Source organism: Ochotona curzoniae, unplaced genomic scaffold, assembly GCF_017591425.1.
Source record: "Ochotona curzoniae isolate NIBS_2020 unplaced genomic scaffold, NIBS_Ocur_1.0 contig_1014, whole genome shotgun sequence".
Lineage (NCBI taxonomy): Eukaryota > Metazoa > Chordata > Mammalia > Lagomorpha > Ochotonidae > Ochotona > Ochotona curzoniae.
Window position 1 is genome coordinate 47356128 of NW_024464920.1, and position 11664 is coordinate 47367791.

Here is an 11664-nt window from a genome sequence, read left to right on the forward strand (position 1 = left end):
ACACCTTCACGCAGGACGCGGCAGGACCGGGAGGGCTGGGGTGCCGCCATGGTGTGTGTATGGGGCGGGTATCATCAGCCGCGCTGTGATTGGCTTAGGCGTGAGCACATGACCCCTGCCGATCTAATCGGCGTGACCCCCGGGATTTTCCCCGGGCATGCTGGGAGGAGTGGCAGGGCTGGGCTGAAGCCGGCGTGAGGAGGGAGAGCTCCCTGGCACCTGCCAGCCGCCCGAGCCCCACGCCACACGCGCCACACGTGCCCACGTCGCCGGCGATGGTTTTTTTCTTAGTGACTTGCTTTAATCCCGAATGGATCCGCACGAGTGTTGTCACCCGTGAGGTGTGCTCTGGGGAGACGGAGCCAGGCCCTTGCACAGACTCACACAGTCCGGAATCTCTGAGGGAGAGGCGGCTTGGCGGGCTTCGACAGGGGAGCCGAGCCGGCCGGCGTGCAGCCTCCTCCGTGCGGGCTTTAATTTAGAAAAACTGCTGCTTGGGTTGCCCATTTGCCGGGCCCTCCCTCCAGTCCAGCTTCTCACTAGCCTGCCCTAGAGGCAGCAGGCTCCTGTCATTCATTCAAGTAGATGAAAATTAACGTTCAAAATATTTTAAAGATTAGCTATTTATTTCATTGAAGTAAAGTGAGAGAATGTTCTCATTAGCCAAAGCCCGGCCAAATCCGGGTGTCCCACGTGCATGAGTCGGGACCCAAGCACTTGTGTCTTCCAGGAAATGGGTACCAGACCAGGACCCGAACCCTGGCACTCCAGTATGTGTATGCAAGACACCCCCAAGAGGTACCCTAATGACTGTGCTAAGTACCCATTCCCAACGTTTCAATTTTGGCATCTTGAGCACCACTGACAAAGAGATTGCAGGCAGGGCCAATAAGTGAAACTTCACAATATTCTTCAGTTGTGCATCCAGGTGACAGCCCCGTCCCCATGGGGGCATGGCTGGTAGAAGGTTCCGGCTTGTGCACATGGTCTCCTCTGCTTTCTATGGCTAGTCTGGCAACACCCCCTCCCCTGAGACCTCAGCCCTTCATGTCCTACTTTGTATCTGTTCCTTTCATCTGGAAGCTTCTAAGATGACTTCTAAAAAAAAAAAAAAAAATCAATATATTTATTTTTACTGGAAAGGTAGATCAGATTTACAGAGAGATCTTCAGTCCCCTGGATCACTTCCCAGCTGGCTACAATGGCCAGAGCTGTATGGATCTGAAGCCAGGAGCCAGGAACTTCCTCCAGGTCTCCCACATGGGTGCAGAGGCTCCAGTTCTATCTTCATCCTCTGCTGCTTTCCCAGGCCACAAGCAGGGAGCTGGATGAGAAGTGGAGCAGCTGGGACACGACTTGGCTATGAGATCACGGCACTTGTAAGGTGAGGATTAGCCAATCGAGCCATCCTGCTGGCCCCCATGGGATTGTTATTTGTATTCCAGATGTTTGAAGCTTCATCAGGGCACCCTTAGCCATGCTGTGAGGGATGGGCAGATGAGGGAAGTGACTTTTTCAGATGAGTCTAAAAAAGATGTGTCAATGTTTTTGGATCATGAATACGTGGTACATCAAATCTCAGCTTTCTTTTAAGCATTTATATGAGAGGTGGAGAGACAGCTAGAGCGGCCACCTGCTGCTCTACTCCCCAGATGCCCACAGAAGGGGTGCGGCATGGCTGGCTGGAAGGGAGGAGGAGGGAGTACACCCCAGGCCTCCCAGCGTGGCAGGAACCCAGCCATCGGAGTCTGCCTTAGCAGATGGAGTCAGGGGCTGGGTACCAAGCCCAGGTTCCCAGATGTGGGATGCAGGTGTGTGATCAGGAGGTCCCGGGAGGGCAGGGCTGCAGGGGCCAGCCAGGGTCCTTTGTGGTGGGTCCTGCTCCCTTGCAGCTGGAAAGGCCAAGACAGAGGCCCACCACATCCCCAGCGCCATCACCATGGCCTTATCACAAGCAAGGCAAAGGCTACCCGGATTTAAGGCACTGACACCTTGAGTCTCGTCTGTAGCATCACCTGGTCTCTTCTGGAGGGAATGAGTGGGGAAGTACAAGCTAGGAGAGCATATCAGACCCCTTGGCCAGGTCCCCGGCTGTAGGCTGACAGGTCAGGGCCCCCTCATGGACACTCCCTGTGTCCCAGTCTTCTGGACTCTGGCTTCCTTTCCAGCATATTCTGTATTTAGCCAGTACACTGTACATTAAAGAATACTGTCAGCATAGGTGAGGATCTCCAGGAAAAATACTCCCCAGAGTGCTAAAGACTCCAAGTGGGGGGTCGGATGCTTTTGCACTGCGCCTTGGAGTGCTTGGTGGACTCCCAGATTCCAGCTCACAGGGTCCTGGAAGATGCTTAAGGGGTTCTGGGCTGCAGCTTTGGTCCTGGCCCAGCAGCTGGGAGCTGTCCTGCGTAAAAGAACACCGTTATGGAGCAACAAAAACCCAAGGCAGTGTTTCGTCCAAGGCCCACGTGGTGATGGCATGCAAAGGTCTGTTTACTCTTAGAAGAGCTCTGATGCTGGGGTCCCCGCCACCGTGGTCGCCGGGAGCCAATTAAGGGGCGGAGGGGAAGCAGCGCCTGCGAGTCCGGTCCCCATGTGCCCCCTGCGGGCGGCGGCCGGAACAACCACCGGGCTCGGGGCCACCGCCCTGGGCGGAGCAAGCTGGAACCTGGGCCCGCTGGGCGGTCCAAGACGGGTGCGCGTCCCCAGGGCGACTGGAGCCGAACAGAGAAACCCTGGAGGGCTGGGCACGGACAGAAAGCGCAGGCACCTAAGGGGGCAAGCTTTGGTGTGCCCCAAGCGAGGTGGCCTCTGCCTGGCAGTGGCAGGAGAGCATGCCCAGATGGCAGCAAAGTGCACTTGCCCTGCAAGGCTTAGAGAACAATTGTGTGCTTTCCAGGTGCTTTGAAATTCTCTCACCGAGAGAAAAAAACAAAAAAAACAAAAAAACAAAAGACATGGCATTTTCAGAAAGCCAAACCCTTGTAGTTTCTATAGGAGCCTTAACTCTGTTCTTCTGGTTTTTTTTTTCTTTCTTTCTTTCATTTTTCACAATATCCGTATTTGTGTTTGTCCAGTTGACATCAGTTTGAGGCTTATTATCATTTTTAATGCTTATTTATTTTCATGTATTTGAAAGGCATGGGGGTCTTCTGTTCGCTGGTTCTCCCGCCAAATGGCTGCACCAGCCTAAACCGGGACGTATGGAACCAGGAGCCCGCCACTCCAGCTAGGCCTCCCACACTGTTCGTGGCAGAGACCTGAATATTTGGCCTGTCACTTGCCCCTCCGGCTGCGGCCAAGTCACACCTCAGTCACACACAAGGAAACAGCAGTGCTGAGATGGAGAGGTCGCTGGGGCCACTTGGAGAGCAGTGCTGGAGCCCCACCCGTGCCCCCAGGGGACATGGGCAGGAACTGAGCTCTCCTGGCAGGGGGACCATGGTCCACGGAGCAGCCAGGACTGGAAACAGCACTTGTACGGGATACGGTGTCACAGACAGAGGCTTGACCCACACCTGGCCTGTTTCCTTGTGGCGTTTTCCTGGTCTGTGTGTCTTTCTGGGTCCACACCACACCCCATCTTTTGGGTGACAGGAGCCTTATAGCTTTATAGCATGGCTAGCTTTCGACATGTAAATATCCCATGCTCCCATTTCAAAAAAGCCTTTGCTTTGGGCTGTCATTTGGACTTAAGTAACACTTTTTTCCTATATGTATATTGTGAATATTGCTTTCCTTCTGGCTTGTTTGGATAATCAATTTTTTACATTCTTTTTCCTTCCTAGGATTATAAGCATTGTGACTCTTGTTTGACATTCCATTTATTTGCCTCAAGTTGACTGCAGGCTTCCTGCCGTTTGACCAGTGTAGGATCTTTCTGGAGTCCCAAGTGACTCTCCGGTGTCAGCCTCAGGGCAGCAGATGAGGCGGTGATTGTCCAATGGAGGATGGAGACGCCATGCAGCAGGGGCTGTGTTCTGAGTCGTGGCCATGCCCCTAGGGGACACCATGTAGAATCCCAGGGTGGAAAGCCCCGAGCTGAGCAGCAGTGAGAGATGAAACACTGCAGCCTGGCACAACCCAAGTGTCACTCCCATCGTCATCGAAAGTGGCGTATCTACAGGTGCTGCAGGTCAGCCAAGTCTGTCCCCTGCCCCCTGCCCCCTACCTTCAGGGCACCCCGCTGTCCACAGGGCTGCCTCCTTGGGATACAATGGGCGTGGCAAGTCTCCCCTACTTCTGGGTTGGGACATTTCCTCTCTGGAAGTGGGTTTTTAGGAGGAGTCAGACAAGTGGCAGCCGGGGTCAAGCGTGTCATCTCTGAAAGGGAACCCCATTGGCTGCCCCACTTGAGCCCTATTTTGGCTGCTATGGTGGGGCCCCTGAAGCAGGTACAGGTTTTACTGGGAGGGCGTTGGAACAGCCTCCTCCCTCGCTTCTGCCTAACTGTGTGCTGCTTCAGGGCAAAGGGGATTCCCCGAGGCCACCTGACCCTCCTCTAACTTCCAGCTTGCCCTTTCCCGTTCTTGGGAGCTGAATCCCATCATCCCCTCTTTGTCAGAGCAGAGTGAGAAAGTAACATTTGCCTTCCTCTCTTCCAGAAATTTCTGAGGTGGGTTATGAGGGAGAGGAGTCACCAGGGCTTGTTTTCCTTAGGTCCACACCACAGGTGCTGACCTCAGGTAGGCATCTGCTGGGGGTCCTCGAGGGGCTGTGGTCACCCACCATGGAAGAGACTGGATGGGCTCTGGACAGAGAGAGGGAAGGGCCCTAAGGCATCCCTGAGGGGCTTCGGGGCTTGGGGAAGGGATGTGCTGGCAGCACCTCGACCTGCCGGGTCCTGCCTGGGAGGCTCTGAGGAAGCGGAGTCTTTCCTGAAGGGCTGGGTCCCAGGGCTGCTGCGGGCAGAGGGGAAGGGGACCGCACACCAAGGAGTGTGGTCCCAGGGACCTATTCCTTCCTCACATGCCCTGGAGGTCTTGCATCGTGTTCTGCATCTCAGGAGGAATCCAAGGCAAAAGTCTGGGTATCACTGTCTGGTGGAAATGAAACTAAACAGGCTTGCAGAGGCGCCAACTCCTTCCATTTCCACTTTCTGGAAAATTCCTAGGAATTCTGACTTTCCGAATCCCAAAAATGGAATCCTGCTGGGAATTGGGCAACCATGCCAGGGACCTGTGACACACTGAAGACTGCAGGAGACGCCACCCCAGCCACCTGTGCCTGCTGGTCCTCTTCCAAGGGGGTGTGCACAGAGTCAGTCCCCTTCCAAAACCAACTCACACATTTGCCAACGAATGGAGTCTAGGCCCTTACCTGGCATGGCCTGCCCCATCTGTCCCAACCCTGGCGGATGTTACAGCCCAGCCCGGCCCACACCCTGGTTTAGGGTATTCATGAGGATACTGCAACCTCTACCTGCCCCGCCTGTTCCAAACCCCAGTACCCGTGAATGTTGGTGAATTCCACGGTCACGCCTAGCTCATCCCAACACCATCCCAACCTCTAAGCTAAACAGTGGGACTTGTGATTCCATAGAGTTGGACCCACATCTTGTCTCAATTCTTAAACTGAAAGGGAGTCACTGTGAGTTTTCAGGGTGCACTCAGCTCTGTCCCTGACCTGGGGAGAAGGCCTGAGCCCAGGAGGGCATGGTGGGGAGAGGCAAGGCTCTCTCATGCAGGGGACACTGCATGCCATGTCGAGGGTGGGCATCAGCTGCTCTTATTTCAGGGCTGCAAACGGAGAAATTTCTCCCCTGCAGCCGTTCAGTCACTGTCAAGGTTGTGACATGGTTTTAGTCCTTGCGATGGGAGCCGGCGTGTGTTTGCAGTGTTGCAACATGTGTGCCTAGGATTAAAGAAAGCTGTGGCGGAGGATGGCCGGCTGCCAGGGGCCCTTGACTCAGCGTGTGCCAGCCTTGCAGAGACAGCAAGAGCAAGAGAGGTGTCACTGCCAAGAGGCAGCGTGACCCCGGGTAAGATGTGCCCTCCCTCCCTCCCTGGGGAATGGAAGTTAGGAGGGGTGGGTGACCTGGCTGCCCTGACCACTCTCCTGGGGACACACTGGTTGTCCTTGGTGATACTGGCAGGCCTGTTGATTGGCAACAGAGCTGGGGAACAGTGTCCCAGTTACTGAGGCCGATGTTGAGTTTTAGGTCCCTTCATGCAGGAGCTGGCTCAGTTTGACCTGTCCCAGAGCTCGGTGCAACCCTTGCCTACTGCCACACCCCCACTGGCCCCAGAGGCCCACAGTGGAGCGGAAAGCCATTTTTGCATTTCCAAGTGTTCATTTAACAATACAGGAATTCATGATGCATTTACATATCCAAACCCCAACTGTGGGCCTGTCTTCATGTTCCACTGCATTGTGGACTTAAAAATCAATGAAGGGGGGTCCGGCGCGGTGGCGCAAGTGGTTAAAGGTCCTCGCCTTGCACGCCCGGGATCCCATATGGGCGCCGGTTCTAGTCCCGGCAGCCCCGCTTCCCTTCCAGCTCCCTGCCTGTGGCCCGGGAAAGCAGTCGAGGACGGCCCAAAGCTTTGGGAACCTGCACCCGCGTGGGAGACCCGGAAGAGGCTCCTGGCTTCGGATCGGCATAGCACCGGCCGTTGCGCTCACTTGGGGAGTGAATCATCGGACGGAAGATCTTCCTCTCTGTCTCTCCTCTCTGTATATCCACCTTTCCAATTAAAAAAATTAAAAAAAAATCTTTAAAAAAATCAATGAAAACAAATAAGCAAAAATGAATGAAAACAATTATTTTCTTGCTACATTGAAAATTATTCTGATAAGATGGAATGCACTCTCACTACTGAGTACTCTAAATCTAAGTATATGCTTCCAATTCAGAATCATGTAACTCTGGAATATTTGTTTTAAAGATTTTTTAAAAAAGATTTATTTTATTTTTATTGCAAAGTCGGGTATACAGAGAGGAGGAGAAACAGAGAGGAAGATCTTCCGTCCGATGATTCACTTTCCAAGTGACCACAATGGCCGGTGCTGTGCCGATCCGAAACCAGGAGCCCGGAACCTCCTCCAGGTCTCCCACATGGGTGCAGGGTTCCAAGGCTTTGGGCCATCCTCTACTGCTTTCCCAGGTCACATGCAGGGAGCTGGATGGGAAGTGAGACTGCCGGGATTAGAACTGGTGCCCATGTGGGATCCCAGTGCGTTCAAGGAAAGGACTTGAGCCACTAGGCCACTGCACCGGACCCTTTTTAAAAGATTTATGTCTTTATTTGGAATGTAGATTTACAGATACAGAAAGAATGAAAGACAGAGATCTTCCATCTGCTGGTTGACACTTCAAGTGACTACAGTACCTGCAGCTGAGCCAATCTGAAATTGGGAGCCAGAAGCATCTACCTGGTCTCCCATGTGAACCGAGCCCAAGGACCCAAGCCATTTTCCACTGATTTCCAAGGCCATAAGCAGGGAGCTGGCTGGGAAATGGAGCAGCCAGAACATGAACCAATGCCCATATTGGATGCCAGCACTGCATATGGAGGATTAGCTTGTTGAACTACCACACCAGGCCCCTCTGATATCTTTAAATGTCTGCTTGGCACCCTGAACACGTGGCCCTGCTCCTGCCTGTGGGGTGCCTGCAGGGCGGGCAAAAGATGCCACCCTGTTGTCTCCGCTCTTCTTCTTGGGTGCTTGGTGGCAGGCTCTTGCCTTCTTCAGAGACCCTAAGAGCAGGACAAAGCTGATGAAGTCAGGCTGGGAAGGTGGAGCAGAGAGAACTGTGGGGATAGTAATGATGATTGACAGTGGCCATGATGGTGGGGAGGGGAGGGACAGCAGAGTCTGGCGTTGGGGCGGAGATGGACCTACCCGGAGGACAGGCCAGGGCTAGGGAGGCGGCAGGGGCTCACCTGCAGGATGTGCTGCAGCCCTTCCTCCCGGCACTGAATGGCGTTGGCCAGCCCGGGACTGGGCTCGAAGGGACAATTCTGGTTGTCCACAAAGGTGTTCCAGCAGTAAGCAAACTCTAGGATAGCAAAGGAGAAGGGGTGTCCGGCCCTGGCCACTCAGCAGGGGGACCAGTATCACCTCCCAAACACCACACAGAGAACGGAGGCATTGCCCGGGTGCTGGGGAGAAGTTCCCAGAGCCCCTTCATCCTCTCTCCTGGCCCCCTGTCCTCCACCACCCACCCCACCCCAGCAGCGTCCTCACCATCAAGGGACATGATGGCTGCCGGGGCTCCAGCCTTCTGCAGGGCCTGCAGCCCTTCTTGATATCTGGACAAAGTGTAGATGCGAGCAGCAAAGATGCGCAGGTTCACATGATTGCTGTTCCCCAAGAAGGTGACCACGTGCTCTGCACAATCGGAGCACGGGCTCCAGGAGATGAACCAGGTGATCCTGTAGCGCTGGGCGGGGTCCAGCTGCCAGTGAGAGAGCAGGTCCAGGAAGCACAGCTCTGCATGGCGGGATCTAGGCTGCACATGAAAGAGAAGAAGAGGGGCTTCCTCGAGGCTGCATCCCAGATGGTGCTGGCATTGAGACCCGGCTGCTGCGTTTCCCATCCAGCCCTCTGCTTACCACCTGGGAAGCAGCATACATGATGGTGAAGAGGCCACCAGCTTATACTTAGTTTGCAACTAAGTATAAGAAAGAGACAGAGATACAAAGTACAGATTTTTTTTAAAGATTTATTTATTTTTTTATTGGAAAGGCAGATTCTACCGAGCGAGAAAATACAGAGACTGATCTTCCACCCGCTGGTTCTCTCCCCAAGTGGTCACAACTACTGGAGCCAGGTCAGTCTGAAGCCAGGAGCCAGGAGCTTCTTCCAGAGCTTCTACAAGAGTACAGAGGTCCAAGGACTTGACCCATCCTTCACTGCCCTCCCAGACACATGAGCAGGGAGCTGGATCAGAAGTGGAGCAGCTGGGACTCAAACTGGCAACTGGCACCCATATGGGATGCTGGCACCACAGACAGAGACTTAAGCTACTACGCCACTGTGCTGGCCCCTCAAAGTATAAGTTTATGAAGTGAGGGGCAGGGGTTCCCACTCTGAGGAAGGAAGGAGAACCCCACTCAGCTCCTAGAAGTTATTTTCTTAGGCTATCAAGTTTCTCTTACTGATGTGGCAATCTGTGACCTTGTCACCTTAGAAACAACCACACTTGCAGCTGCGTACTTTGGCCTCGGCCATCTGCTTCCCTGCACACTGAGTGGCCTTCCAGACTGCTCGGTTCAGAGCCGACTCCCTCTTTCTCAGACTGAACCCTCTTGGACAGGAGACCTGGGTGGGAATCTGGCTCCTGGCTTTGGCTGGCCCAGTCCTGGCTGTGGAGGCCAACCGGGGAGTGAACCAGCAGATGGGGTCCCTGCCATGCTCCCTTCTGATCTGTCTTCCCTGAGCATGCACTGTGTGGACATGAGCCCATGAGCTAGTCTTGATCTTGTCCAAGAGACAGTTTTCCTGATTCCTGAGAGGGTGGAGTCCCTCCCTGCCGTTGTGCTGTTCCCAGCTGCCTACAGGACCCAGGCTGACCCTATAGGGAAGAGCTGAGACCAAGGCCCTGGGGCCTGAGCCATTCCTACATGAGGGGGTCCCTCTACCTGCTCCCATCTGGGCCCCAAACATTCCAGAAGCTTCCACTGTGGGCTCCACTCTGCTGAGCATAAAAGTGACAGAGCCTCAGGCCAAAAGGGCTCCCCTCTGTCCCTCGAGCTGCAGGGACACCCTGTGGAGGGGGTACAGTGCCAGTGTGGCAGATGACAACACAGGCAAGGCAGAGGGGCAGCCAGGGTCCTCCCTGGGTGAAAGGATGCCTTTCGCCATGATGTCCCAAGTAGTGTGAGGGTCCCTGTAGGCCCCCTTGTAGCTCATGGGGCCCACTGGGCTGTCTACCCCCTGGACCACACCCAAGGCTGTCCTGGTTCAGGAGTCTGTTAGCCAAGTTCACACCTGCTCCTCTCCAAAATCCCCTGAGATGGGGCTGCTTGCTGCCCCAGCCGTCTTGTGGGCCCCACCCCAGGTAGCGTGACTGCTCATGGTCCTATCTTGCAGACTACCCCAGGGATACACTTAGGAGTGCACCCTGTGAGGTCACATGACCCTGGACCCACCAGCAGAGCCATCTGTGGGGGCCCTGGGGAGGGGAATGTGCAACCACGGTAGTGCTGGTGGACCTGACACCACTTGTCCTTGGTGTAGCTGCCTTACTCAGAGCTGAGTGCCACTGGATGAGTGGGGCCAGGCCCGGACTTGTAGCTCAAAGCCACCGACCACAGGCCCAAGAAGTCATCCTGTGCCAGAGCAGGGCCACAGACACGGAAAGTAACACAAGCCACAGGAGGCTATGTGCACAACCTGGAATCTTCTACCAGCCATGCCCCCTGATGGAGACGGGCCTGTCACCTGGTTGCGCAGGAAGCCCTGGTGCTCTGCCATGGGGACCCAGGAGCTCCCGTCCCAGCGCTCCACTTCGTAGCACAGGTAGGTCTGCCTCAGCCCACAGCCTTGATCTTCATTTGCAAACTGTTGCTTGAACATCTCTGGTTCCATCAGGACTCTGCGGACAACAGTGAGAGGCAGGCAAATATCGAAGCTCCCTGGAACTACTTCATCTCTCCCTGGAACTACTGTATCCCCGGGACCACCACATCCCTGGCCCCTGCACCCTTCGCCTCAGCTTCCAACTCCCTGAGCTTCCCTGGGTACAAGAATAGCAAGCCCTTGGTAGGAGAAGTGAATGGAGCCTGCCCAGCACTGGGGCCCAAGTAACTGAGCCCTGAATGCACAAACAGGTCAGAATGCTTCCTCCAAACTCAATGTCAGGTGCACTGGAGTGGCCAGCTTGGGGGCCACGTGAGGCCTGTGAAACCATCTGATCCTGCCCAGATGACTGCAGATGGAGCTCAACAACCAGGAAATCTGTAGCAGGCTCATTGATGCTACAGAGACTCATACAGCCCTCAGCAGAAAAAACAGAAACGGGAAGGACAAGTTATTGGTGAACCTGCAAGACTGACTGGAGAGGCGAAGGGGAGGCCAGCGTTTGTGCAGCAGAGGAGAGAGACACAGTGCCAAGGACAAACCAAGCTCAGGTGCCTCCTCCCCTTGCTGGGCACTGGGTCAGGTGCACAGGCGGTGGGGGTGGGAGGCAGAGAGGGAACCATGCGTCATTCTGATTGCGGTCCCTGATCAGTGCCGGTGGCCAACCAGGAGCAGAGCCACTGATCCTGGCTGCAGAGGTCAGAATTCCCAATGGTCCCTGGGGCCTAAGGAGCAGTCCCTACCTGGAGGGAGGTGGGCAAGTCCCAGGGGGAAGGCAGTGGGGCAGTGCGGCAGCGGTACCTGGGCCTTGGTGCTATGCTGTCATCCATGCTCCTTCCTGGCTCCTGGCTCTTGATGCTCCTGTTGCTGTTACAGCCTGAAGTGACACTGTCTCCAATAGACACTCTCTCTGGTTCCGGAGCCTTTATATAGCTCATCAGACAGGCCTGCCACCTGCCCCACCCCTTCCAGAGTCCAGATGACATACATCACCTCACATTAGTGCCACCTTACAAGAAGGAAGTCCTTAACTGTGTTCCAGGGGCTGATTTGACCCTGTTCTGGCAATGACCCCACCTGGATACCTGCCCCTACGGTCACCTTAGGCAGCAGGACCAGGAAAGAGTGAGGCACAGA

The 11664-nt window shown here is 55.0% G+C and overlaps 1 protein-coding gene across 1 annotated transcript; it reads right to left on the reverse strand.

Moving 5' to 3' along the window:
- Positions 1–2551: 2551 nt before the first annotated feature.
- Positions 2552–11409, reverse strand: LOC121161678 (DNA dC->dU-editing enzyme APOBEC-3A-like). Its single transcript, XM_040988226.1, has 5 exons — positions 11329–11409; positions 10390–10543; positions 8191–8455; positions 7887–8002; positions 2552–2743 (listed from the first exon to the last, which is right to left on the reverse strand). Exons 1-5 carry the CDS (start codon positions 11355–11357, stop codon positions 2552–2554), a joined length of 756 nt encoding a protein of 251 aa, XP_040844160.1. The 5' UTR covers positions 11358–11409.
- Between the last annotated feature and the right edge of the window lie 255 nt (positions 11410–11664).